Genomic DNA, 23,830 nt, shown 5'->3' on the forward strand with positions numbered 1-23,830 from the left:
TGGGGAAAAAAATTATGGGAGAGAGGAAGAAAAAGAGGCAGAAGAGTCAGCACTGCTCTACTCCACCCCATACACACACAGCACTTGGGGTCAGTTCCAGAACCTGACTCATGCTTGTCCTGGGCTCTAACCCCATTCTCAACCCCAGACAGCTAATGCAGGTATGATGAATCAACTCTAAAAGATGTGTTTTACACTAGAGACTGTGTACTTCAGTGGTAAATACACACTGATGTGAAATAAAAAAAAAAAAAGAAACATTGCTGGGTGGAAAAGCAATGCTTTTTTTTAAAGGAAAAGACGAATCAATCACATTTGGAGGGAGAAGATACTTGACAGGATGTTTTCTTTTTGAGTGGTGGAGAAATTCACTTATGTCTACTTAAAAGTAGGTTCAACTCAAATGGTTTTATTTGAAACTTTGAAAACACTGAGGTTGAACAAAGGATGGAAACTAGAATGAATGTATCTTCCACATGGCCAAGTGTTCTGCCAAGAGACAACAGTTCCTGCTTTAGATCTCTGCTGGGTGGGTCCTCAAGAGGGTTTTCGCCCTCTGCTTCAGAAAGGTTCTTCTTTCGAGGGCTGTGACCGAGTGGGATTTCTCGTGTTGGCAAGCGTAGATGTACAGAAGCTTCTCCTCCTCCTGCCAGGCACACTAGATGAAGCGGCAGCAAAACCCTCCCTGTTCTTTTTACCTTTATTGTTCTCTTTACCTGGGATGGAGGGGGGCACTCGGGCTGTTTGTTTAGAGGACACCATTTCTTTTCTGGGGGATAGACTTTCCATCCCTTTGTGGTCAAATGCACATATTGTTCTCCTTTTGTTCTGGGGAGCAGTGCAGGAAGCAGAAGAGAATGGCAGTGAAATCCACACAAGCCCTTCATTTTCCAGATCTTTCTGCAGCCTAGTGCTCCGTCTGACTTTGGTCTCACGGTTTGTTCTCTGGAAAGTCTGCTCGATGGCGTCAGATAAGTCTCTGTACAGGTCACAATTTTCTAAACCGTTTTCTATGGAGCTGCTCACAGAAGACTGCCGATTTCCACTTTTATCCAAATGTATTCTCTGAGTATCAGGATGACACATGGAACGCCTTCTCTGTTTCCTTTCTCTACTACTTACTCCACTACTATTTTCTGTGGCTGCTTTTCCCAAATCCTCACTTTGACTTTCCTTTATACTACTAATTAAGACACCATCTGAACAATCATTTTCTTTTAGTGAGTTGGGCATGGAATGCCTGGCCTGCAGCTTTTCTTCTCGAGATCCTAAGATATCAACCTTTTCCTTACATCTTACATTGATACCTTCTGATCTTTGAAGAAGGTTTTTCACAAGTTGACCAGTAGCAGAGAATTCTTGGGACTCCCTGAGATAATCAGGTTTGGGGTCGTACGCAACAGTGTGTGGTGCCATCACAGAATTACAAGAAATAGCATTGCTTTCTTTTTCAGTCCCTGTTTCTACTTCGTTTTCACTTTCCAATTTGATTTCAGCTTTTGGAAGCTTTTGATTTTCATAAACTTTTTTAGCATTTATATGTGTGTCTTGATCAGAAGTAGAGGTAGAAGAGGAAGAGGAACTTTTTATGCAGAGACTACAGGCCTCAGACACATCACATTCAGTAAAGCCTTGGTATAGCTGTAAATCTGGGCTCTCTGGCCAAAGATTCTTTCTTTCAGTAATGTTTCCTTCTTCAAGCTCACTATCTGAGTTGACGTTATCTATGGGCATGGAAATAAGGATGGATTTAATTAAAAATTAGCAGTGGAAAAGAACTTCAACAAATTAAAGTGGCCCTGTTGTGTTCTTTATTTTAAACTTTTATTTAAACAGGAACAGATTTATAAATGTCAAACTAAGTATTGCCTCACCTGTCATGTTATTCTTTTCCCCAAACTCACAAGGAAATAAAAATTTAATGCATGAATAACACAAATAACTTGGACCATGGAAAGGAGAAGTTTACTTAAATTTAAATTACTACCTCTATTATAATACTTTCCACACTAAAAGATCAGGTAGCATACAGTAATCACATCGCCGAGTACCTCCCAAAAGAATTATTGAAAACATGTTTGCTTCTGCAACTTTGCTGTGTCCCCTAAAATGGAGGAGGGAAAACTTGGCCTTTGGGGGGTGGGAGGGAGTTAGGGGATTGGCTAAGTCCACACACACACTCAGGTCTCATGGCCTGAGTTAAATCAACATAAGCTACACTGTGCTCTCAAGCTGAGTCACGGTTATTTCAATATTCTGAAAATCTCTTCCTTCTGCCTCAATCTCTAAAATTTCTTCATCAAGAAGATATGCCACATGAAGTCTATCAGTTTATAGTACATGGTGTCCCATCACAGGGGAAAAAAATGATTAAGTTTCTAAAGTTCACATGTAATGCAGCTGAAATAGATTCAGTTTTTCTGAGTTCTAATTCTCAGGATGATTAGATGCTCTCTCAAAATGTTTAAAAGAAAATCAAAATTGAAAGTCATAAGGGACTGAGCTATGTGCACACGTTACCATGCATAAGGCCCTAGGTTCAAGCCCCTGGCCCCCACCTACAGGGAGCAAGCTTCACAAGTGAAGCATGTCTATAGGTTATCTCTTTCTCTGCCTACTTCCCCTGCCCTTTGTATTTCTCTGTTTCTATCCAATAAATACATTCATATAAAAACAACAACAACAAAAAAAAAAACCTTGAAAGATATAAAAATAAAAGTAGGCCACAAAATCAAAAATCCATGTTTAAGTGTAAAAAGATGTATGATCATAATTTGTGTACTTAAAATCATGTCATGTGAAGAGAATAACATAGAATAGGACCCACTCAGTGTCAATTCATGTGTCAGTTGGGTTCTTTATACAACTTAAAAAAAAAAACCTCATCTTTGTCTTTTTTCATGAAAGTAACATAGTAGAGAAGAAAGGGAGGAAGAATGAAGAAAGTTAGAGAAAGTAAGAGGTGGGAACAAGGAGGGTGGAAGGAAAGGATGAAAAGAAAAAAAGAAAAGCGAAAGAGCTTTAAGCTTTCGTAGCAAGTGATATCACTGACCATACACAAAAAAGTGCTCCAGATGTTTTTATAGAGAAAACAACTCGGGGGTCCGGCGGTAGCACGACAGGTTAAGTGCATGTGGCGCGAAGTATAGGACCAGTGTAAGGATCCTGGTTCAAGTCTCCTGCTCCCCACCTGCAGGGGAGTCATTTCACAGGCTGTGAAGTAGGTCTGCAGGTGTCTTTCTCTCCCCATCTTCCCCAACTCTCTCCAATAAAAAAAAAAAAAAAAAAGAGAGAGAGAGAAAAAACTTGTAGGAAATATGGACTAAATCACTGTTTAAATTACCTTTGTTTGGAAAAAGTGTTAGGAACTAGGGTGATGAAAAAGAAAATAAAATTTAACTAAATCTCGGGGGACTGCAATTTGCAAGGGAAGGACATGAAATCATTATAACCCATGGCAAAGGTGTAATGCAAATGAAGAGTTTTCCTGAAAAAGCTGCCAGAGCACAGCTAAGTCTAAAAGGATAAGGAACACTAAACCAGATTTAGAAATGAGTGAGTGTGTGTGTTTGTGTGTGTGTGTGTGGGGGGGGGGGGTTCCTGATCTAAGACACACAAGAAGGAAGCATTTAAGGCAGGAGTGTCAGCCCTGCCAGTACCTTGGGGCTGGAGAAGCCTGTGTGTGACAATGGGGGATGGTTGTGTGTACTTAAACCTCTGTGCTTTTCTCAAGTACAGAAGTCTATTATAGACAGGGGACTGGGTCATGGTGCACCTGGTTGAGTGCACATGTTACAGTGTTCAAGGACCCGGGTTTGAGGCCCCAGTGCCCACCTGCAGAGGGAAAGCTTTGCAAATGGTAAAGCAGGGCTACAGGTGTCTTTCTCTCTCCCTCTCTATCTCCCCTACCCTCTCGATTTCTGGCTGTCTCTATCCAATAAATAAATAAATAAATATTTTTTTAAAAGACTATAGACAGTAACATGCATAATAGTCACCCCTGGATAGGCCATAAATCCTAGACAGGATGTTGTTGCTAGTGGCACGCAGGCTATAAATATGCAATGACTGACAAAGGCTATTTATAAAATAATTTTATACAAAAGTAATGTGTGCCAAATGGCTACATGATCTTATTATTTGCAGCATGATTTACTCAATTTAAAGCATAGGCATTATAAGGCTGATGTAATTCAAAGCCAGTTTTTCTATCTACTAAGGATACCAATAGATTTAATCTTCACTTAAAAAAAGCTTTCATGATAATCAAGTTCAACTTATATTATTTCTAGAAGATGTTTAGTAGCACCATAGCTACTTGAAACGAGTATAATTTTGTCCTTAATTCATAGAGGATATATATATTTTTAAAGATTTTGTTTTTAGAATGTTTTTCCTTTTTTTTCTCCTCCTTTTGTTGCTCTTTTTTTTTAATTGTTGTTGTAGTTATTATTGTTGTTGTTATTAATGTTGTCGTTGTTGGATAGGACAGAGAGAAACAGAGAGAAGAGGGGAAGACAGAGAAGGGAAGAGAAAGACAGACACCTGCAGACCTGCTTCACCACCTGTGAAGTGACTCCCCCGCAGGTGGGGAGGTGGGGAGCCGGGGTAGAACCGGGATCCTTATGCTGGTCCTTGTGCTTCAAGCCACATGCGCTAAAGCTGCTGTGCTACTGCCCGACCCCCAATATATTTATTCCTGTGTCACCAAGCTTGCTCACTTTTAATAAAGGGTTAAACCACCAAATAGTAGTACTCATTTTTGCTTTAACAAAATGCTTAGAAAGAAAAAAGGGGGGAGGCAGGTGGTGGTGCACCTGGTTGAGCTCACGTTACAGTATACAAGGACCTATTCAAGCTCCCAATCCCCACCTGCAGGGGGAAAGCTTTGCAAGTGGTGAAGCAGTGTTGCAGATGTCTCTCTTTCTCTCCTCTATCACCCCCTTCGCTCTTAATTTCTCGCTGTCTCTATCCAGTAAATAAAGATAATTTAAAAAGGGAGGGGGATGGGATGAAAGGGAAGGAATTTCCCCTAAAATTATACGCAAGCTCTTTCCTCAGTGGTTCTGCTGATACTTTCATTTAAAATCCCTATGATAATGAGAGGAACTCCTGATGTTTCCATGTATGTCCTCTTTGTATAATGAATGGAGAAGAGAGAAGAGAAAGACAGTGAAAGAGCAGTAAAGGGATGAGGTGAAGAGATAAATGTAAATAACAGAAGAAAGATACCTAAGCAGGTGCTTTGGGTGCCTGGGACTGAGGGTGTCAGCTCAGAGAACTCAGGCAGTTCAGGAATGGGACTCAGGAGTGGCTTCTTAGAAGCAATCTCTCGTTCCCCATACAGAGACTTCTGGACAGCTTTCTTTCCTCTTCCTTTCTTCTTTCTGCCAGTTTTTAAAACCTGAGAAGACATATTACAACACTGTAAATGAAAAGGGTACGGTATATTTTCAGTGTTCACCTTTTTATTATTTTTTTATTTTCCCTTTTGTTGTCCTTGTTGTTTTTTGTTGTTGCTGTAGTTATTATTGTTGTTGTTATTGATGCCGTTGTTGCTGCATAGGATAGAGAGAGATGGAGAGAGGAGGGGAAGACAGAGAGGGGGAGAGAAAGATAGACACCTGCAGACCTGCTTCACCGCCTGTGAAGCGACTCCCCTGCAGGTGGGGAGCCGGGGCTCGAACCGGGATCTTCACTCCACGTGCGCTTTACACGCCACATGCGCTTAGCCCACTGCACTACCGCCCAACTCCCCAGTGTTCACCATTTAACCAAAGTTTACAGGAAAACTTAAAACCAGCTTATGATGCCATTTAAAATCTGAAGAATTTCCGTCAAGGGTTGGGAACGATGTAGGCTATACAAAGTCAAGTTATATACGAAGCAGAACTCAACTTCCAAGTATTAAGGTTATGGTCTAGGCTTCCACGAAGTATTTATTTGCCAAAAAAAGTGATTAAGAAATCATATGCTTGTAGAGCTAGACTATCTTGAGATATACTTATGGAGTTTTAAATAAAGATGTGATGTTATACAACAATCACCTCAATAAAAGTTTATTTAAAATAAACGAGATACTTGTAATAGGATGTAGTTCAGATGACTCAGGATTAAGTTATAAAGGAAGAGATGGGAGATTTTTTTATTCATAGATCTGGAGGAAGAAATAATTGGTATGTACATAAAATGTGAAAAGAACATATAATTCCCTTAGCTTTAAGCAAAAGATTTAATCAATATTAAAGTGAATGGATTTTAAAGATGAGAAACAACAGCTTGGCAATAACTGATGGAAAATGTAGATTTTTAAAAATTAAATTACAAAGTATTAATTCAATTCTGACGGACTTATCAGCAACTAAGAACTAATGATATATGCTTTAAAAATGTTTTATAAATAAAAGACTTAGAGAGGGATTAGGGAGACAGCATAATAGTTATGCAAAAGACTTTCATGCCTGAGACTCCCAGTCCCCAGGTATAATTCCCTGTACCACAAGCCAGAGCTAAGCAGTGCCCTGCTGTGTGTGCATGTGTGCGTGTGTGTGCGCGCGCGTGTGTGTATCTTCTCTCTATAACTGATTACAATCAATAAAATGTAAAAAGGGGCCAGGTGGTGGCACACCTGGTTAAATGTTCACATTACAGTGTGCAAGGACTATACAGTGTTCAAGCCCCTGGTCCCCACTTACAGAGGGAAAGTTTCACGAGTGGTGAAGCAGGGCTGCAGGTATCTCTCTGTCTCTTTCCCTCTCTATCTCCTATTCCCCTCTCAATTTGTCTGTCTCTGTCCAGTAATAAGTAAATAAAAATATTTTTAAAAATGTAAAAAAAAAAATTAAAGGAAAGGGAAACTCAGATACCGTATTGTAAGAATAAAATGGATGAAGCACATTCGATGTGGTAACACCATAGAGACCCAGGCTTGAGGTCAACATAAGGAATATATTTATTTTTTTTATTCTTTTAATATTTATTTATTCCCTTTTGTTGCCCTTGTTGTTTTATTGTTGTAGTCATTGTTGGATAGGACAGAGAGAAATGGAGAGAGGAAGGGAAGACAGAGAGGAGGAGAGAAAGATAGACACCTGCTGACCTGCTTCACCACCTGTGAAGCGACTACCCTGCAGGTGGGGAGCCGGGGACTCAAACCAGGATCCTTGTGCCTGTCCTCACGCTTTGTGCCACATGTGCTTAACCTGTTGTGCTACCGCCCGACTCCCAAGGAACATATTTATAATATTTATAATTAATATATTTATTAATTAATGCTATATTTATAATTAATGCTTCCAGAACATGGAACTCTTCCCAACATTTTCTGACAAACGGCTCCGTGCAGGTAATAGCTTGCTAGGAATGACATAAAAGCGAACAGTATGTGGTACTCAATGATCTCAACAGTCTAGTGGTGAATCATTACACTATACACATCCCAAGACAGACTTTCCATGGGCTGCATAGATAGCTAACTGGCCTACTGGAGGTGTTCATCACAGGTGACAACGACCACGTAAAATCTTTAATTTTTTTTTTAATCGTGCAATTTTCTTTTTTTTTAAGAAATGAGACATTAACAAAACCATAGAATAAGAGGGGTACAATTCCGCACAATTCCCATAACCCGATCTCCATATCCCATCCCCTCTCCAGATAGCCTTCCCATTCTATATCTCTCTGGGAGTATGGATCCAGGGTCATTGTGGGTTGCAGAGGGTGGAAGGTCTGGCTTCTGTAATTGCTTCCCTGCTGAACATGGGTGTTGATTGTTTTGGTCAGTTGTGGCAGGAGTTTTTTCAAAGGGGAGGGAAAAGTACATGCAAAGACTCTCAGTGGAGTAGTACACAAGAGGCTGAGCTCCAAGAAGACACATGTGCCTGCTGGTCTTACCTAGGACACAAGCTAAGGTAAGAAGCAGGACTAATGGGAGTCGGGCGGTAGCGCAGTGGGTTAAATGCACATGGCACAAAGCGCAAGGACTGGCGTTAAGGATCATGATTCGAGCCCCCGGCTCCCACTTGCAGGGGAGTCGCTTCACAGGTGGTGAATGAAGTAGGTCTGCAGGTGTCTATCTTTCTCTCCCCCTCTCTCTCCATTTCTCTCTGTCCTCTCCAACAATGACAAGAACAACAGCAATAGTAACTACAACAATAAAAAAACAACAAGGGCAACAAAAGGGGAAATAAATAAATATAAAAAATAAAAAATATATTTAAAAAAAGAAGCAGGGCTGGTGCATGCAATGAATATGACTGAAATGAAGAAGAGCTCACTGCATGGTGACTCGGAGTGACAATGCTTGCTTTTCCATTTAGGAAAAGTCGTTTGGGTTGACAGCATAGAACATTTGGGTGAAAATAATGGTGTGAAAAGAGTAGATGGCATTCAAGAATACAGAAATGGCACAGAACGGCATGTCCATGAGATCTATATGATATCCTGAAGTAACAAAACATTCCATGGAAAAATTATTTTAGAACAGAAAAAATGTTCCTCTTGGTGATTTACAGTATACAATTAACACTAAATTCTCTGAGAACTCCTTAGTATAAACAGTATCTCTATATATTAAGAAAGTACTAGCATAAAGATTTTTTGATTTTTTTTTTTTTTCATAGAACATCTGCTGACATTCCATGGAATAGTTGTGAGAAATGACAACTCGGTCAGTGGATGTGGGAACCAAAAGAAAAATCTCGGGAGTTGGGCTATAGCGCAGCGGGTTAAGCGCAGGTGGCGCAAAGCACAAGGACCGGCGTAAGGATCCCGGTTCAAACCCCGGCTCCCCACCTGCAGGGGAGTCGCTTCACAGGCGGTGAAGCAGGTCTGCAGGTGTCTATCTTTCTCTCCTCCTCTCTGTCTTCCCCTCCTCTCTCCATTTCTCTCTGTCCTATCCAACAACGACAACAACAATAATAACTACAACAATAAAACAAGGGCAACAAAAGGGAATAAATAAATAAAATAAATATTAAAAAAAAGAGTTAAATATCAGAAAAAAAATACTTTTAAAAAAAAAATTTATTTACTTATCAATGAGAAAGATCAGAGGAGAAAGAGAAAGGACCAGACATCACTTTGGTACATGTGCTGCCAGAGATTGAACTGAGAACTTCATGCTTGAAAGTCCAATGCTTTATCCCCTAGGCTACCTCCTGAACCATAAGGAAAAATCTGAAGCTGGGTTCCATTGATGAGTTGCAAAAGAAAAACAATTGGTGTCCGACCTACCCCATTAAAGACCTGTTTAGGTTAACTAACAAGCTTCATAACTGAAGATATTTATTATATATTTATCAAATGAGGATCTCAATAATACACGATAGAAAACTGTGGTATTAAGGGGCCAGGCAGTGGTGCACCCAGTTGTGCACATCTCTTCCCATAAGCAAGGTCCCAGGCTCAAACCCCAGGTCCCTATCTGAAGGAGGAGAGCTTCCTAAGCAGTGAATATCTCTCTCTCTCTCCCTCTCTGCCATCAGGGTTATTACTGGGGGTCAGTGCCAGGATTACTAATCCATCGCTTCCGGTGGCCATTTTTTTCCCCTTATTTTATTTGATAGGACAGAGAGAAATTGAGAAAAGGGCAGGGTGGAAAGGGACAGAGAAAGACAGACATCTGGAGACCTGCTTCACTGTTTGTGAAGCATCCCTCCCTGCATGCATGTGGGGAGTAGGGGCTTGATCCCAGGTCCTTGCATATAGTTCTATGTTTGCTTAACTGGATGCACCAATGCCTGAGCCCCCCTTTCTCTCTCCTTCTCTGTCTTCCCTCTAAATTTCTCTCTGTCCTATCAAATTAAAATATTTAAAAGGAAAACTATGGTATTGAGTTAATATATGAAATGGTTAAAATAGGGTTTGACTCTAAAGGTTATATGTTATCTCTTCTTGTTCTTTCAGATTTCTTCCTATTTCAGAATTGGTATGAGAGAAAATATTTTTAATGTCAAATCATGCTCTTACTATTACTGGGCACAGTAGATGTCATGAAATTATAACAAGTAAAACAGTCTCTGATTCCTATGTAAGAAAAAGAAACCTTTCCAGCAGGTTTACAAATACATATAAATATACTTATAGAAACAATAGTATTCCTCTCCTGGGGATATATCCTAAGGAACCAAACATACGCATCCAAAAAGATCTGTGTATACCTATGCTCTTAACAGCACAATTTGTAACAGCCAAAACCTGGAAGCAACCCCAGTGTCCAACAACAGATGAGTGGCTGAGAACATTGTGGTCTATATACACAATGGAATACTACTCAACTATTAAAAATGGTGATTTCACCTTCTTCACCCCATCTTGGATGGCACTAATTAAAAAAATAATAATAATAAAAAAGAAGTAATAGTCAACCCATACCTGTGACCTTGGAAGAACTACTGCAGTAAGGAACGGGGACACAGAACCCTGATGGTGGGAACACTGTGGAATTATACCTGTTATCTCATTACATCAAAGGACCCCAGAACACACAACCTTAACTGAAATAGTGGCTATTCAACAAAGGAATTAAGTGTATGAATAAATGAGTGAATGTAAAAGCAAAAGAGGTACACTTTGACTTAGATAACTAAACCTATGATCTGCCTGTAGATCTCAAACTACATCTGGCAATGCTGATCTTATTCATGAAAAGGCTTCATCTGCAAAGGCTAGAACCGTAAACTAAATTAGAATGTGCTCAAATAATCTTGCTTACACTGCGACAAATTGATGAAGCCACAGATGAATGGAATTTGATAAGAGTCATGTGCTCAAGAAACGGCTGTTTCAGCTACAGACATGAATCAACTTGCCAGTGCTCAAGTGCAGCAAAGAACCAATTACAGAAGCCAGACCTTCCACCTTCTGCATCCCATAAAGAATTTTGATATATACTGGGGGGGGGGGGGGGCAGGGAGGGCAGAGGAGGAGGAATGTTAGGGGAAGATAACCAGAAGGCTTTGAACTCCAATTCTATCAGGACTTGGAGAGAGAAAAGGGAAAAAGATTCAGAAGCAGTAATAGGTGTAGGTGTGAATTAGAAAAAGAAGGTAGGATCATAGAAAAAAATGGGCAAGTATATATAGTTATATAGAGAGAGATAACAGTTAGAGTAATGATAGTTAAGCCCCATTTGTGACCTTGGGAGAACTACTGTGGTTTCCAATGGAGGGAATGAGAACACAGAACTGGTGGTGGGAACAGTGTAGAATTATACCACTGTTATCTCATAATTTTATAAATCACTAATAACTTTTTTTTTAAGAAAGAAATGGTTGTTACATGACTTGGAGTAGACAAAGGGCAGAAAACTGCAGATATTCACCATAAAGAGTTTCCACTTACTCTAGAATTACTGTTATTTCTTCTCACACAATGAAGGAGGTCATGAAACTAAGTAAATACGTATCTATTTTTTAAAATTACTTACTTATTCCCTTTCGTTGCTCTTGTTTTATTGTTGTAGTTATTATTGTTGTTGGACAGGACAGAGAGAAATGGAGAGAGGAAGGGGACACAGAGAGGGAAAGAAAAAGACAGACACCTACAGACCTGCTTCACAGCCTGTGAAGTGACTGCCCTGCAGGTGGGAAGCCAGGGGTTCGAACAGGGGCTTTACGACACGTGCGCTTAACCCGCTACACTACCACCCAACTCCTGTAAATGCATATCTTTAATTTACACAATTAAAACAAATTGCAAAGTATTTTAAAATAATTCCCATACATGGCAACATAAAGTAGAGGACAAGTTCACAATGGACAGCATATACTTTCCTATCATTGATGCTTATTCATTAGTTAAGATTCTTAATTCTTTCTTTGTTTGCTTGTTTGTTTTCATCTCTGGCTTCAGTAATGCCGGATATTGGACCAGGGACCTTGGAGGCTCAAGCATGAAAGTCTTTTACATGACCACTATACTAGTTCCCCAATCTAATACTAGTTTTGTAACTAGTTTTTTCTGTCTAAATAAGAGATTCACAGTATATTTTTAACTTATAGTGAAAAATTTTAAACACTCAAGTTTAAAAAGAGTAAATAGTATACTGAACATCCCATGTTCCAATCAACCAGTTTCTAGACTTATACAAAAATTATGACTCATTTATTACTCCCTCCCCTCAGGTTAAAGAAGATGCCAAGCACCATATAGTTTCAATGGAAAACTTAGTATCTCTAAATTACACAGTTAGCAGGCATTTGATTTTTCTTTTTTTCTTTGATAGAACAGACAGAAATTGAGAGGGCAGGGGAAGGGAAATATAGATAGATAGAAAGACAGACAGACAGACAGACTAACCTGCTTACTTTACCACTCATGAAGCTTCCCCTCTGCGGGTAGAGACTGGAGGCTTGAACCCAGATCTTAGTGCATGATAAAGTCTGTGTTTAATTGGTTGTGCCACCACCCTTTATTTGTTAATTTTTTTCCCCTCTTTTGCAATATTTTATTCATTTCTCCATCTCTCGAGATATAATTGACATGTAACATTGTCAGAGTTTATGATAGCCAATAATTTTTTTTTTAATTTATTTGATAGAAAGAGAAACTGAGAGGGAAGGGGGAGTTAAGAGAGGGAGAGAGATGCACCTGCAGTACTGCTTCACTGACTGCAAACTTTCCCCCTGCAGGTGAGGACTGGAGGCTTGAACTTGGATCCTTGCACACTGTAACATTTGCATTCAACCAGGTGTGCCATGACCTGACCCCAGGCATAATAATTTGATAGATGGTTACACCACAAAATGATTATTTCTTTTTATATTAGCTACAAATACTACTCTGCCTGACAAAGACCTCCTAAGACAGCGAAGGGAAACATCTCCAGAGAAGTATGCTGAGCGAAAACTCCAGTCCAAAAAGGCTACAAATGGCGTGAAGTCATTTAGATTCCATTCTTGAAATGAGAAAATTAAAGAAATGGAGACCAGATTGACTGGCAGGAGTTAAAGTAAGGCAAAGGTTGGAAATGAACCTAGCTACAAACGAGAGCCAGGAAAGATCCCTGGGGTGATAGAAGTGGTCTCTTGTCAGTATATTAATGCATTATTATGATACTGTAAGATAATTCACAAAACACTACCACTGGTGAACACTGGGAAAAAGCTATAAAGGGAAGTTGAGTAATTCTTACAAATAGCAACTCTACCTTTAAGGTTAAAAAAAAAAAAAAGGTTTAAACATACAACAAGAATCTTAATATTTGTCCAGAGTTCAAATATCCCAATTGGCCCACCAATGTCCTTTCACAACGTTCAAATCAAGATTCCAACAAGGTCTTCATACAGATCTTTGTCCCTTTGTTATTTATCTGGAGAATAAGTTCAGGTACCTATGCTCCAGAATAAAAAAATTCTGGATTTGGTAGACTTCAATCATGGTGTATAATTCCTTGTATCCTCTGTATTTCTTATACCAATCAGTTGCTAGAACTAGATAATAATGACTATTATTTTTATTTAACAAGGTTTTCATGAATGGCTGTGATGTACTTTTTGTGTCAGGAGATCCAGAATTTTCTCCTGTGACATCATGACTGACAGTAGACTCAGGGCTAGAGTCTGGTCCAGCCATAAGCTCCTATCAGCCTCCTACGCAGAGCATTTTAATAGCTTTCACAAACATGCACTTTTTCTCTCCTAACAGAGAGGACGAAAGAGGGAGAGAGAGGAGACAGTATAGCACTGCTCTATTGTTCCTGAAGCTTCCCAACTGCATGGTGCTCTCATGAGGTGGCAGGACTCAAATTTGGGTTCTAGCATAGGGATCTATTCTGCTCCACACGCTTTGCACAACCCCCATGCATCTTTGTCTTTTGAACGTATTAGCTAAAATTCTTCTTAAAAACAAAAAACAAAAAAACCTTTCCTTGCATCTATTTGTTTACCTGAACTGGAGTTTAGATTGTGGTTTTTTTTTTTTTTCAGCTTTGAGAAAAATGATGTGTTGTCCTAGACAGCTTCTAAGAAGGCCTTTAAATTCTGTGGTTTTGATTATAAACTTGGCATGCTTTTAAAATGTAATTAACTTATTCATTTATTTTAATTGTTGCAAGGGCTTCACCACTCCAGGCTGATTTTCTTTCAGAAAAGAGACCACAGCACTGAAGCCTCATCCAGTGGGGGGGGGGTGGGCCAGGCTTGAACCTTGGTCTGGTACGAGACAAAGCAGGTGCACTAACCCAGATGGGCATATTGCCACTCCTTGGCGTGTATGCGTCAAGCCACTGCAATCAGTATTTCTGGTCACACTGTCCCATCTTTAGTCAGAACTCATTCCAGGATGGTATTTATGTCCTGCCGTAGATTTTTATTCTGTCTTTCTTGTTAATTGGTTAAACCGTAAGCTCATTTCCTCCATCAGTGGCTGTACATCAGAAAAGTTAATTCCCCCCAACAAGGCCCTGGTCCCTTTTAGTGAACACCTATAAGAAATACTATCCTAGGCATGCTTACTGTGTTTTTAAAATATTTATTTATTTATATTTATTTTCACTTTTTGTTGCCCTTGTTTTATTGTTGTAGTTATTATTGATGTCGTTGTTGGATAGGACAGAGAGAAATGGAGAGAAGAGGGGAAGACAGAGAGGGGGAGAGAAAGATAGACACCTGAAGACCTGCTTCACCGCTTGCTTGTGAAGTTGACTCCCTTGCAGGTGGGGAGCCAGGGGCTCGAACCGGGATCCTCACAGCAGTCTTTGCGCTTTGCACCATGTGCACTTAGCCCGCTATGCCACCACCTGACTATTTATTTATAACCAGAGCACTGCTCAACTTTAACTTATGATGATGGTACTGAGGAGTGACCTTGCTCTAGAGCTCAGAGCCTCAAGCATGAAAAGTCTTTTTGCAAAACCATTATGTTGGTACCCCAGTCCACCTAACTGCTTTTCAGCCTAATTTAAGAAAATTATTATTATCTTATTTATTTATTTATTATTGTATAGAGACAGACAAAAATTGAGAGGGAAGGGGGAAAAGAGAGAGAGACAGACACTTGGAACCCTGCTTCACCACTTGTGAAACTTACCCCCTGCAGGTGGGGACCAGGGGGCTTGAACCTGGGACCTTGCACACTATAATGTGTGCACTCCACCAGGTGCACCACCACCTGGTCCCAAGAAAATGAGTTCTTAAATGTTGTTCCTGATGGAGATGACCAAACATGGTGAAGGGGATGGGATACGGAACTCTTTGTTCTTTTTTAAAGTTTGTCTATTTGTTATGAGAGAACCTGAGAACTGTCCAGTTCTGTCATAAGGTGGACTGGGGACTAAATATGTCGCCTCTGGGGCTTCAGGCACACAGATGAATGCTCTAGCTGCTAGCGCCATCTTTCCAACCCAAGCAGTATTTACTTGCCCACAGATCTGAGGACTGGGAGTCTGAGATCAAGGCGTTCCTGCCACCTCCTCTTCTCCCCATGGGCATTTTTTTTTCTGCCTCCAGGGTTATTGCTGGGGCTCGGTGCCTGCACCACAAATCCACTGCTCCCAGAGGTTAATTTTTCCCCTTTTGTAGCCCTTGTTTTATAATGTCGTTGTGGTTATTATTATCACTGTTGTTACTGATGTCGTTGTTGTTGAATAGGACAGAGAGAAATGGAGAGGGGAGAGGAAGACAGGGAGGGGAGAGAAAGACAGACACCTGCAGACCTGCTTCACTGCCTGTGAAGCAACCCCCAGGAGGTGGAGAGCTGGGGGCTCGAACCGGGATCCTTATGTTGGTCCTTGCACTTTGTGCAATGTGCACTTAACCTGTTGTGCTATCGCCATCACCGACCCCCCCCCCACCATGTGCATTCTTAATGTCCCTTTTATGTCTAAATTTCCTCTTACACAGACACCAGCCAGACCAGCCTACAGCTCATCCTAACAGCCTCTTTTTAATCATGTAATCATAACTGTAAGGGCCCCAGCTACAAATATAGCCACATTCTAAGGCACATGATGTCAAGGGCTTCAACATATGAAGTGAGGGAACAATTCAGCCCATGACATGCAGGGCATTTCACAACTCTTCTTTCACCAACAATGAATACATCCTGGCCTCATTCCATTTTGGAAAGTATCTGGAATACTTACTGATCTGTAGTTAAAAAACACACACTTTATGAACATACTTTTTAACCGACCAGTCTCATGATGATGGAACACTTGCTTTGCTTTTTAATTTTCTGAATTATAATGAGTGTTACAATAAATAGCTTTGTACACATCTTTCAGAACTTTTGTCACAGGATCATTGAATTAGATTCTTAAAAATGGAACTTCAGGGTCAAAAAAGTAAATGAGTATGTGGCACAATAGTGCCAAATTGCCTTTTATAAGGATCTGTATGACCAAAACTGTTTGCCATCTAATGTCATTAACAGAGAATTTCCTCAAATTTGGGGGTTTCTGCTAATCTGAAAGGTTAAGAAATGGCATCTAAGGGGGCCGAGCAGTGGCATACCTGGCTAAGCATACACATTACCTAGCTCAACAACCAGGGTTTGAAACCCCACTCTCCCCAACTGCGGACACACACATGCGCACACACACTACAGAATCATGGTCACAACCAAGGTAACAAACATATCCATCGCATCATAAAGTTGCGGGTTAGCATTTCTGCATATGTGGTAAGAACACTGAGGACAATGACACATAATTTTTATCAAATCCTGAGTGCAATATAGAGGTCTATGGACACCTACCACAACTGATAGAGAGATCACTGCTCACTTAGACTAAAAATCTGTTTCTTAGGTTAGTTTTGATCAGTTACTTGTCCTTGAATTTACTTGTCTAGTTCTTTTCACCAACTTGCAAAATTTATCTCTTTAACCCCTAATTTATAAGAGGCAATTAGGTAAGTCTGAGTGCATTCACAAAGGCCAGGCACTGTTTTGAGTTTTGCATGGGTTTGACTTATTTACTACTCACAGTAAACTTGAAAGTACTATTACTATATCCTTTTTTTTTAATATTTATTCCCTTTTGTTGCCCTTGCTGTTTTATTGTTGTAGTCATTACTAATATCGTTGTTGTTGGATAGGACAGAGAGAAATGGAGAGAGGAGGGGAAGACAGAGAGGGGGAGAGAAAGATAGACACCTACAGACCTGCTCTACCACTTGTTAAGTGACTCCCTTATAGGTGGGGAGCTGGGGGCTTGAACTGGGGTCCTTACCCGGTCCTTGAGCTTTGTGCCACCTGCACTTAACCTGCTGCACTACAGCCCAACTCCCTAGATCCTTTTTTTTTTAAACCAGAGTACTGCTCAGTTCCGGCATGTGAAGGGGACTGAACCTAGTACTTCAGAGCCTCAGGAACGAGTTTCCTTGCTATCTACCTGCCCCTACTGCATCCATTTTAAAATTAAGGATCTTGCCCCAAATTTCCACTGTTAGGAAATGGTCAAGCTAGGATTTAGAAGCTACCATTTGACTCCAGAGCCTGTAATTTTAACTATATCACTCTCAGCACAACATTTATGTTTCTGTCTTTTCTACCAACTTTCCCCCTCTTGTTATCAGCTACCTTTTACTTAGCATCACACAAGAATTCATTTGTTTTGACTTTAGCTGAAAACATCACGGCTGTATAGACATTTTTATGCTTTAGTCAGAGATAGAGTTATCACGTGCCTTAAGTTATATTTTTCTTTTAATCTAGAGTTAAGAGATAAGCCACACTAGTCAAAAATTTGCTTCATATTTGTTCCAAAACTTTTCTTTCTTTTTTAAAAATATTTTTTTATTTCTTCCCTTTTGTCACCCTTATTGTTTTATTGTAGTTATTATTGTTATTGATGTCGTCGTTGCTGGATAGGAAAGATAGAAATAGAGAGAGGAGGGGAAGACAGAGGGCAGAGGGGGAGAGAAAGACAGACACCTGCAGACCTGCTTCACCGCCTGGGAAGCGACTCCCCCGCAGGTGTGGAGCCAGGGGCTCGAACCGGGATCCTTATGCCGGTCCTTGCACTTTGCGCCACATGTGCTTAACCCATGTGTGCCACCACCCGACTCCCTGTTCCAAAACTTTTCTACAAAGAATTTTGTTGGAAGTGATTCCTAACGATCCCTTCTCTCTCTTTTACCACACTGTCCTCTTTCTCAAACATAGTAGTGGTTTTTGGCTTGTTTTGTTTACTGCTTTTCTCTATAGAGACCAGGTCTCCCTGTGATACTCATTCTCAAATTTGGACTAGGTTGGCTAAATATGTGTAATGAGTTTTCTCTTATATTGCTTTCCTACTATTAGATACTACTATGCTCTGAATTCTCAAGCTTACTTCCTCATCTTACTACATAATTTTTTTTAAATTTTTTATTATTATTATCTTTATTTATTAGATAGAGATAGTCAGAAATGGAGAGGGGAGAGAGAGATAGACATCTGCAGTCCTGCTTCACCACTCGTGAAATTTTCCCCCTGCAAGTGGGGACCAGGGGCTTGAACCAGGGTCCTTGGGCACTGTAACATGTGCGCTCAATCAGGTACACCACTAGCTGGCCCCGTCTTACTACATAATTTCTTCCAATAATATCCAAAGAAAAACTTTGAACCCTCGAGTAACTGAATGTTATCCTTTCTTTCATGTTGGATTGAACTTAGCTGTCTATAGAGTATTGGGTTGAAATAGTTTTTCTTAACATTTTCAGTGTCCTGTTGAATTATCTTTCCATAATTGGAAAAAAGCTCAAATTGACATGACTCTGATTCTTGTTACTTGATAGGAAAAACCCACTTTTCTCATTATTCTTACTGCTCAATTTCCCATGCCCAAGTTCAATGTGACAAGTCTAAGGCCTAACCCAACCCCCACTTCTTCTTTCTAGACTGGGCATCCAGTGGTCCTTTTAATATGAAGACTACTTTTTTAATGATGGGAAATCCTTCATTTTGATAATAGCTTCCATTCAGGTTTTTAATGTTCTCTCCAAGAATCCTATTTAGTTTCCTATTAGCCTTTCACCATTAGACTGTCTCTTGTTAGCTCTATTTTCGAAAAGACTTTTATTTTTATTTCCCTAATCCAACTACATTTTCTATTTCTGCAAATATTCTATGACTTCTTGTTATAGCATCTCCTTTGTAGTTTCATGCAGATAATACTTAATCAAATCTAAGTATATCAGTTTTTTTTTTTTTTTAATAAGGGTCTGTTCCAGATGTTGAATAGCCTTTCTTCCTGGAATCAGTCCCCCACACCCTCATATGTCAACATTGGTCTTTCATGTACTTGGTTCTATTCAGCTGTCTAACAATTATTTAAGGAACGACTCAATAAATTCATAGAGGTTTCCTCTGCAGGCCAACTAAGTCTCTCTCTTGCATGGATATTATTAGAAACGTGTGTTTTGCAGGGCAATGTGGATGGGGAGTGTCAACTTTAGTCTCTGCTTTAGGGCATGAGCTGCATGTCAAGATTGAGGGACTATTCAAATGCCAGAATGAAGGCTTAACCTAGACGGCAACATCTGTTCTGAACTTCAGTATGGGGGGGTGGGGGCTGGTGAGGTGCCAACTAGTGAAATTTGTTTCATAGATAGGCCTTCAATTAATCTCTCTGTTTTTCACTACCACTTCTCACTCTCGCCATCCAATGTACCTGCCAAACTGGGTCCAGAGTCTCCTGGGATTCCATGAGCAGGCTGGCTCCCAACGCCTCTCTAGCTTCCTCCTAGCACATTCTGGGCTGTAAATCTTTCCACCTCTTTTTATCTGTCAACATGCTTCCATCTGCTTTGTCTTCAGAAATTCATTGAAGGCTCTCCTCTGCATTAACACCCATCCCTTTTCTCACTGCTTTCCTATTTCATTTCTTCTTCTCCTCCATTTTTTTAAAAATATATTTTGTTTTTATTTCAATGAGAGCGTGGCATAGAAAGATCAGACCACTGTTCAGTTCTGGCTGATGGTATCGCTGGGGATTGAGCCTGGGCCCTCAGAGGCTCAGGCATGAAAGCCCTTTGCAGAACCATTATACTGTCTCCCTAGCCCTGCTGTTCTTTTTTTCTTTTTTCTTTTCTTTTTTTTTTACTATATCAATTATCTTAATTTAGTAGGGTCCTGGCAAGGCCTAGTGCAAAACTTGAGGCTTTACCTTTCTTGAACTTCTTGAATAATGAATGTATCTGAAAAAAATAATAAAAGTACAGTCCTGATAACAGCAGAGTATTTCTAAGTATAAACAAAGAGAACAAATTACTAATGCTAAAAAAGTTACATTTAAATTTATGTTTGCTTGAGTGTTTTGCCACCAGGGTTACTGCTTGGGTTTGGTGCCTGCATGACTCCACCATTCTAGCAGTATTTTCTTCCTGTGTCTGTTTAGATATTCCTTCATTCCTCTAGACAGAGGATGAGAGACAGAGACAGGAGTGATGCCATAGCACTGCTGGTGAAGCCTCCCTGGAGGCACTGCCATGTAGTGAACTACTGCTTGAACCCAACTGCTTCTGTATGGTAGCATGTGTGCCTCGTCAGGTGAGGCACCTGCTGGCTCCCATTAAGTATTTATTAATTAAGATTTTTAAAAAATATTTATTTTGTTCCCTTTTTGTTGCTCTTGTTGTTTTATTGTTGTAGTTATTATTGTTGTTACTGATGTCTTTGTTGTTGGATAGGACAGAGAGAAATGGAGAGAGGAGGGGAAGACAGAGAGGAGGAGAGAAAAATAGACACCTGCAGACCTGCTTCACTACCTGTGAAGTGACTCCCCTGTAGGTGGGGAGCAGGGGGGCTCAAACTGGGATCCTTACGCCAGTCCTTGCGCTTTGCGCCACATGCACTTAATACGCTGCGCTACCACCCGATTCCCCAATTAAGTATTTCTTCTTAATGGGGGGTTGGGGGGAAATCACTCACACGTGAGGCCAAGGATCAAACTCAGGGGCTCTCATGCTTGAGGTTCCAACACTTTCTTAGCTACACCCCACCTCCCAAGCTGCAAGTCTATTCTATATTTAAACACCTTTTTTTTCTTATATTTACTTGTTTCCTTTGTTGTTTTTAACCATTGTAGTTATTGTTGTTATTGATGTTGTCATTGTTGGATAGGATGGAGAGAGATGGGGAAGAGAGAGAGGGGGAGAGAAAGACAGACACTGCAGACCTACCTCACAGTTTGTGAAGTGACTCCCCTGTAGGTGGGGAGCCAGGGGCTCAAACCAGGATCCTTAAGCCGGTCCTTGTACTTTGCGCCAATTGCACTTAACCTGCGGTGCAACCCCCGGACTCCCAAACACACCCTTTCATACCTGATTCTTTTTAGGAAGTGCTTTGTCTGTGCGCTTGCTTTCTTGAGACTTCTTTCTCTTAACTTTCTTTTCTTTACAAGGTTGAGTGGTGTTCTGTAAGTTGCAAGCACTCTCTTCTGTGAAACCAACCAACTGTTTAAAAAAAAAAAAATTAAAAGTAGGAACACTATAGAACATAAGCAGTAATATTTTAATGTATATCCCTCATTTTTACTTTCCTTCCTGCATGGGTTCTATCATTTTACATTTAATTAAATTATTATTATTATGTTATTGTCACCAGAGTTATTGCTAGGGCTTGGTGCCAGCACTATGAGTCCACTGCTTCCAGCAGTCATTTCTTCCTTTTTGTTTTTTCTCTTAATTTTGATTAGGTAAGACAGAGATGAAGTGAGAGAGGAGGGGGAGACAGAGAGAGGAAGAAAAAGAATGACACCTGCAGACCTGCTTCATCACTCACGAAGTGTCCCCCTGCAACAAGGGGCATAAACGCAGGTGCGTCACTGCCCAGTCTCCCATTTAATTTTACTTTTAATTCAAAAATTCCATTAGAAATACTTTAAACAGCTTTAACTCTAATGGGAAAAGCAGTAATCACCACTTTCCAAGCTATCAAACATTTAGATGTATATGCATCTGACCAAATTCTTTTAAGAAAAAATGAAGAATGAGCTGATTTAGGGATGGCCAAGTAGCTCACCTAGAAATAAATTAGCTGATTTATTTGTTCATCAAAGATTTATTGAGCATCTGCAATTTAGCACATGACTGCTGTTATGTTATGGTAGCATAAGATTGTGAACAACTAAATTTTATTTAAAAAATTGAATATGTTTATGACTTATGACATCAATGACAAACAAAGTTTTATGGAACTTAATAAGAATAGCAAAAGATATATTAGCATTGGTTAATTTTTGTTGTTTTCTTTGAAAGTGGAACTTGAGTCGCTGAAGATACCTTTACGACTTACAGAGTTCTGCCAAAATTTTTCTCTAAATATTTGATGGTTTCTGGTTTAAGATACAAAACACTAATCCACCTGGAGTTAACAACTGTGTATGCTGAGATGAAGTGGTTCAGTTTCAATCTTTGGCATCTTTCAAGTCAATGTTCCCAACACCATTTGCTGAAAAGACTCTTCTACATCTACTATTTAGGGACCCCTTAGTCAAAAATGAGATGTTCAGGGGGTTACTTCTGGGCTCTCAACTCTATCCCACTGGTCAGTGTCTACTCTTGTTCCAATGCCAGGCAGTTGTGATCACGATAGCCTTATAACATTGTTTAAGATCTGGGAATATGATGTCTCCTATCTTGTTTTTCAAGATTGCTTTGGAGATTGTAAATAGACTACTTAAAGAATGGAAGATGATTTATTAATGCCATATTTCAGGCAAAAAAATTAATGACCAAAACATACAAAGAGCCCATCAAGCTCAGCAACAAAAAAGCAAACAGCCACATCCAAAAGTGGGGTGAGAATATGGACAGAATATTCACTAAGTAAGAGAACCAAAGAACCAACGTCACTGATTAAGAGCAATATGCAAATAAAGGCAACAATGCATCAACATGCAAACAAGTGACCCCATCCAAAAATGGGGAGATAATATGAACAGAATATTCACCATAGAAGAGACCTGAAAGGTCAAAAGACAGATGAGGAAATGCTCCAAGTCTTTGACTGTCAGAGAAATACAAATAAAGACAACAATGAGATACCACTTCACTCCTGTGAGAATGTCATACATCAGAAAAGGTAGCAGCAACAAATGCTGGAGAGGCTGTGGGATAAAGGAACCCTCCTGCACTGTTGCTGGGAATGTCAATTGGTCCAACCCCTGTGGAAAGAAGCCTGGAGAACTCTCAGAAGGTTACAAGTGGATCTATCCTATGACCCTGCAATTCCACTCCTGGGCATATAGCCTAAGGAACCCAACAAACCCATCCAAAAAGATTTGTGTACACATATGTACATACCAGAACAATCTGTAATAGCCAAAACCTGGTGCAACCCAGGTATCCAACAATAGATGAGTGGCTGAGAAAGTTATGGTCTATATACACAATGAAATATTACTCAGCTATTAAAAATGATTTCACCTTCTTCTCCCCATCATGGATGGAGCTTGAAAGAATCATCTTAAGTGAGATAAGTCAGAAAGAGAGGATGAATATGGGATGATTTAACTCAAAGAGAGAAGTTGAAAAGCAAGATCAAAAGGGAAAACACAAAGTAGAAATTGAACTGTAGTTGGTGTATTGCACCAAAGTTAAAGACTCTGGGTAGGTGGGAGATTTCAGGCTCTCGAACATGACGGCAGAGGAGGACCTCATGGGGGTTGAATTGTTATGTGGAAAACTGGGAAATGTTATGCATGTACAAACTATCGTGTTTTACTGTTGACTATAAACCATTAATCCCCCAATAAAGAAATTAAAAATAAAATAGTATAGATTTAGGAGGCCAAGAGGTATCTTGCCTGGTACAGGAGCCTGGAGCCTGGTCCTGTAGCATGAATGAGGCCCTGAGTTCCTTCCTGGCACCATATGAAATAAAAAGATTTTTTAATGTGATA

General features: G+C 40.0%; 1 protein-coding gene across 3 annotated transcripts in view; it reads right to left on the reverse strand.

Annotated features, from left to right (window-relative positions):
• Nucleotides 1-389: 389 nt before the first annotated feature.
• Nucleotides 390-23,830, reverse strand: part of CDCA2 (cell division cycle associated 2) — a 59,657-nt gene continuing 36,216 nt past the window's right edge. The window contains exons 13-16 of one of the 3 annotated variants that reach the window (XM_060178850.1): nt 23,735-23,791; nt 21,249-21,380; nt 5,233-5,404; nt 390-1,724 (exon numbers count right to left, since the gene is read on the reverse strand). In XM_060178850.1, the coding sequence (XP_060034833.1) occupies nt 562-1,724; nt 5,233-5,404; nt 21,249-21,380; nt 23,735-23,791 (1,524 nt within the window). In that variant the 3' untranslated portion in view covers nt 390-561. Of the gene's footprint in view, nt 1,725-5,232; nt 5,405-21,248; nt 21,384-23,734; nt 23,792-23,830 lie in introns of all 3 variants that reach the window. The other 2 variants (XM_060178851.1, XM_060178852.1) reach the window with 2 other exon arrangements.

Source organism: Erinaceus europaeus, chromosome 19 (genome assembly GCF_950295315.1).
Source record: "Erinaceus europaeus chromosome 19, mEriEur2.1, whole genome shotgun sequence".
NCBI classification, from domain to species: domain Eukaryota; kingdom Metazoa; phylum Chordata; class Mammalia; order Eulipotyphla; family Erinaceidae; genus Erinaceus; species Erinaceus europaeus.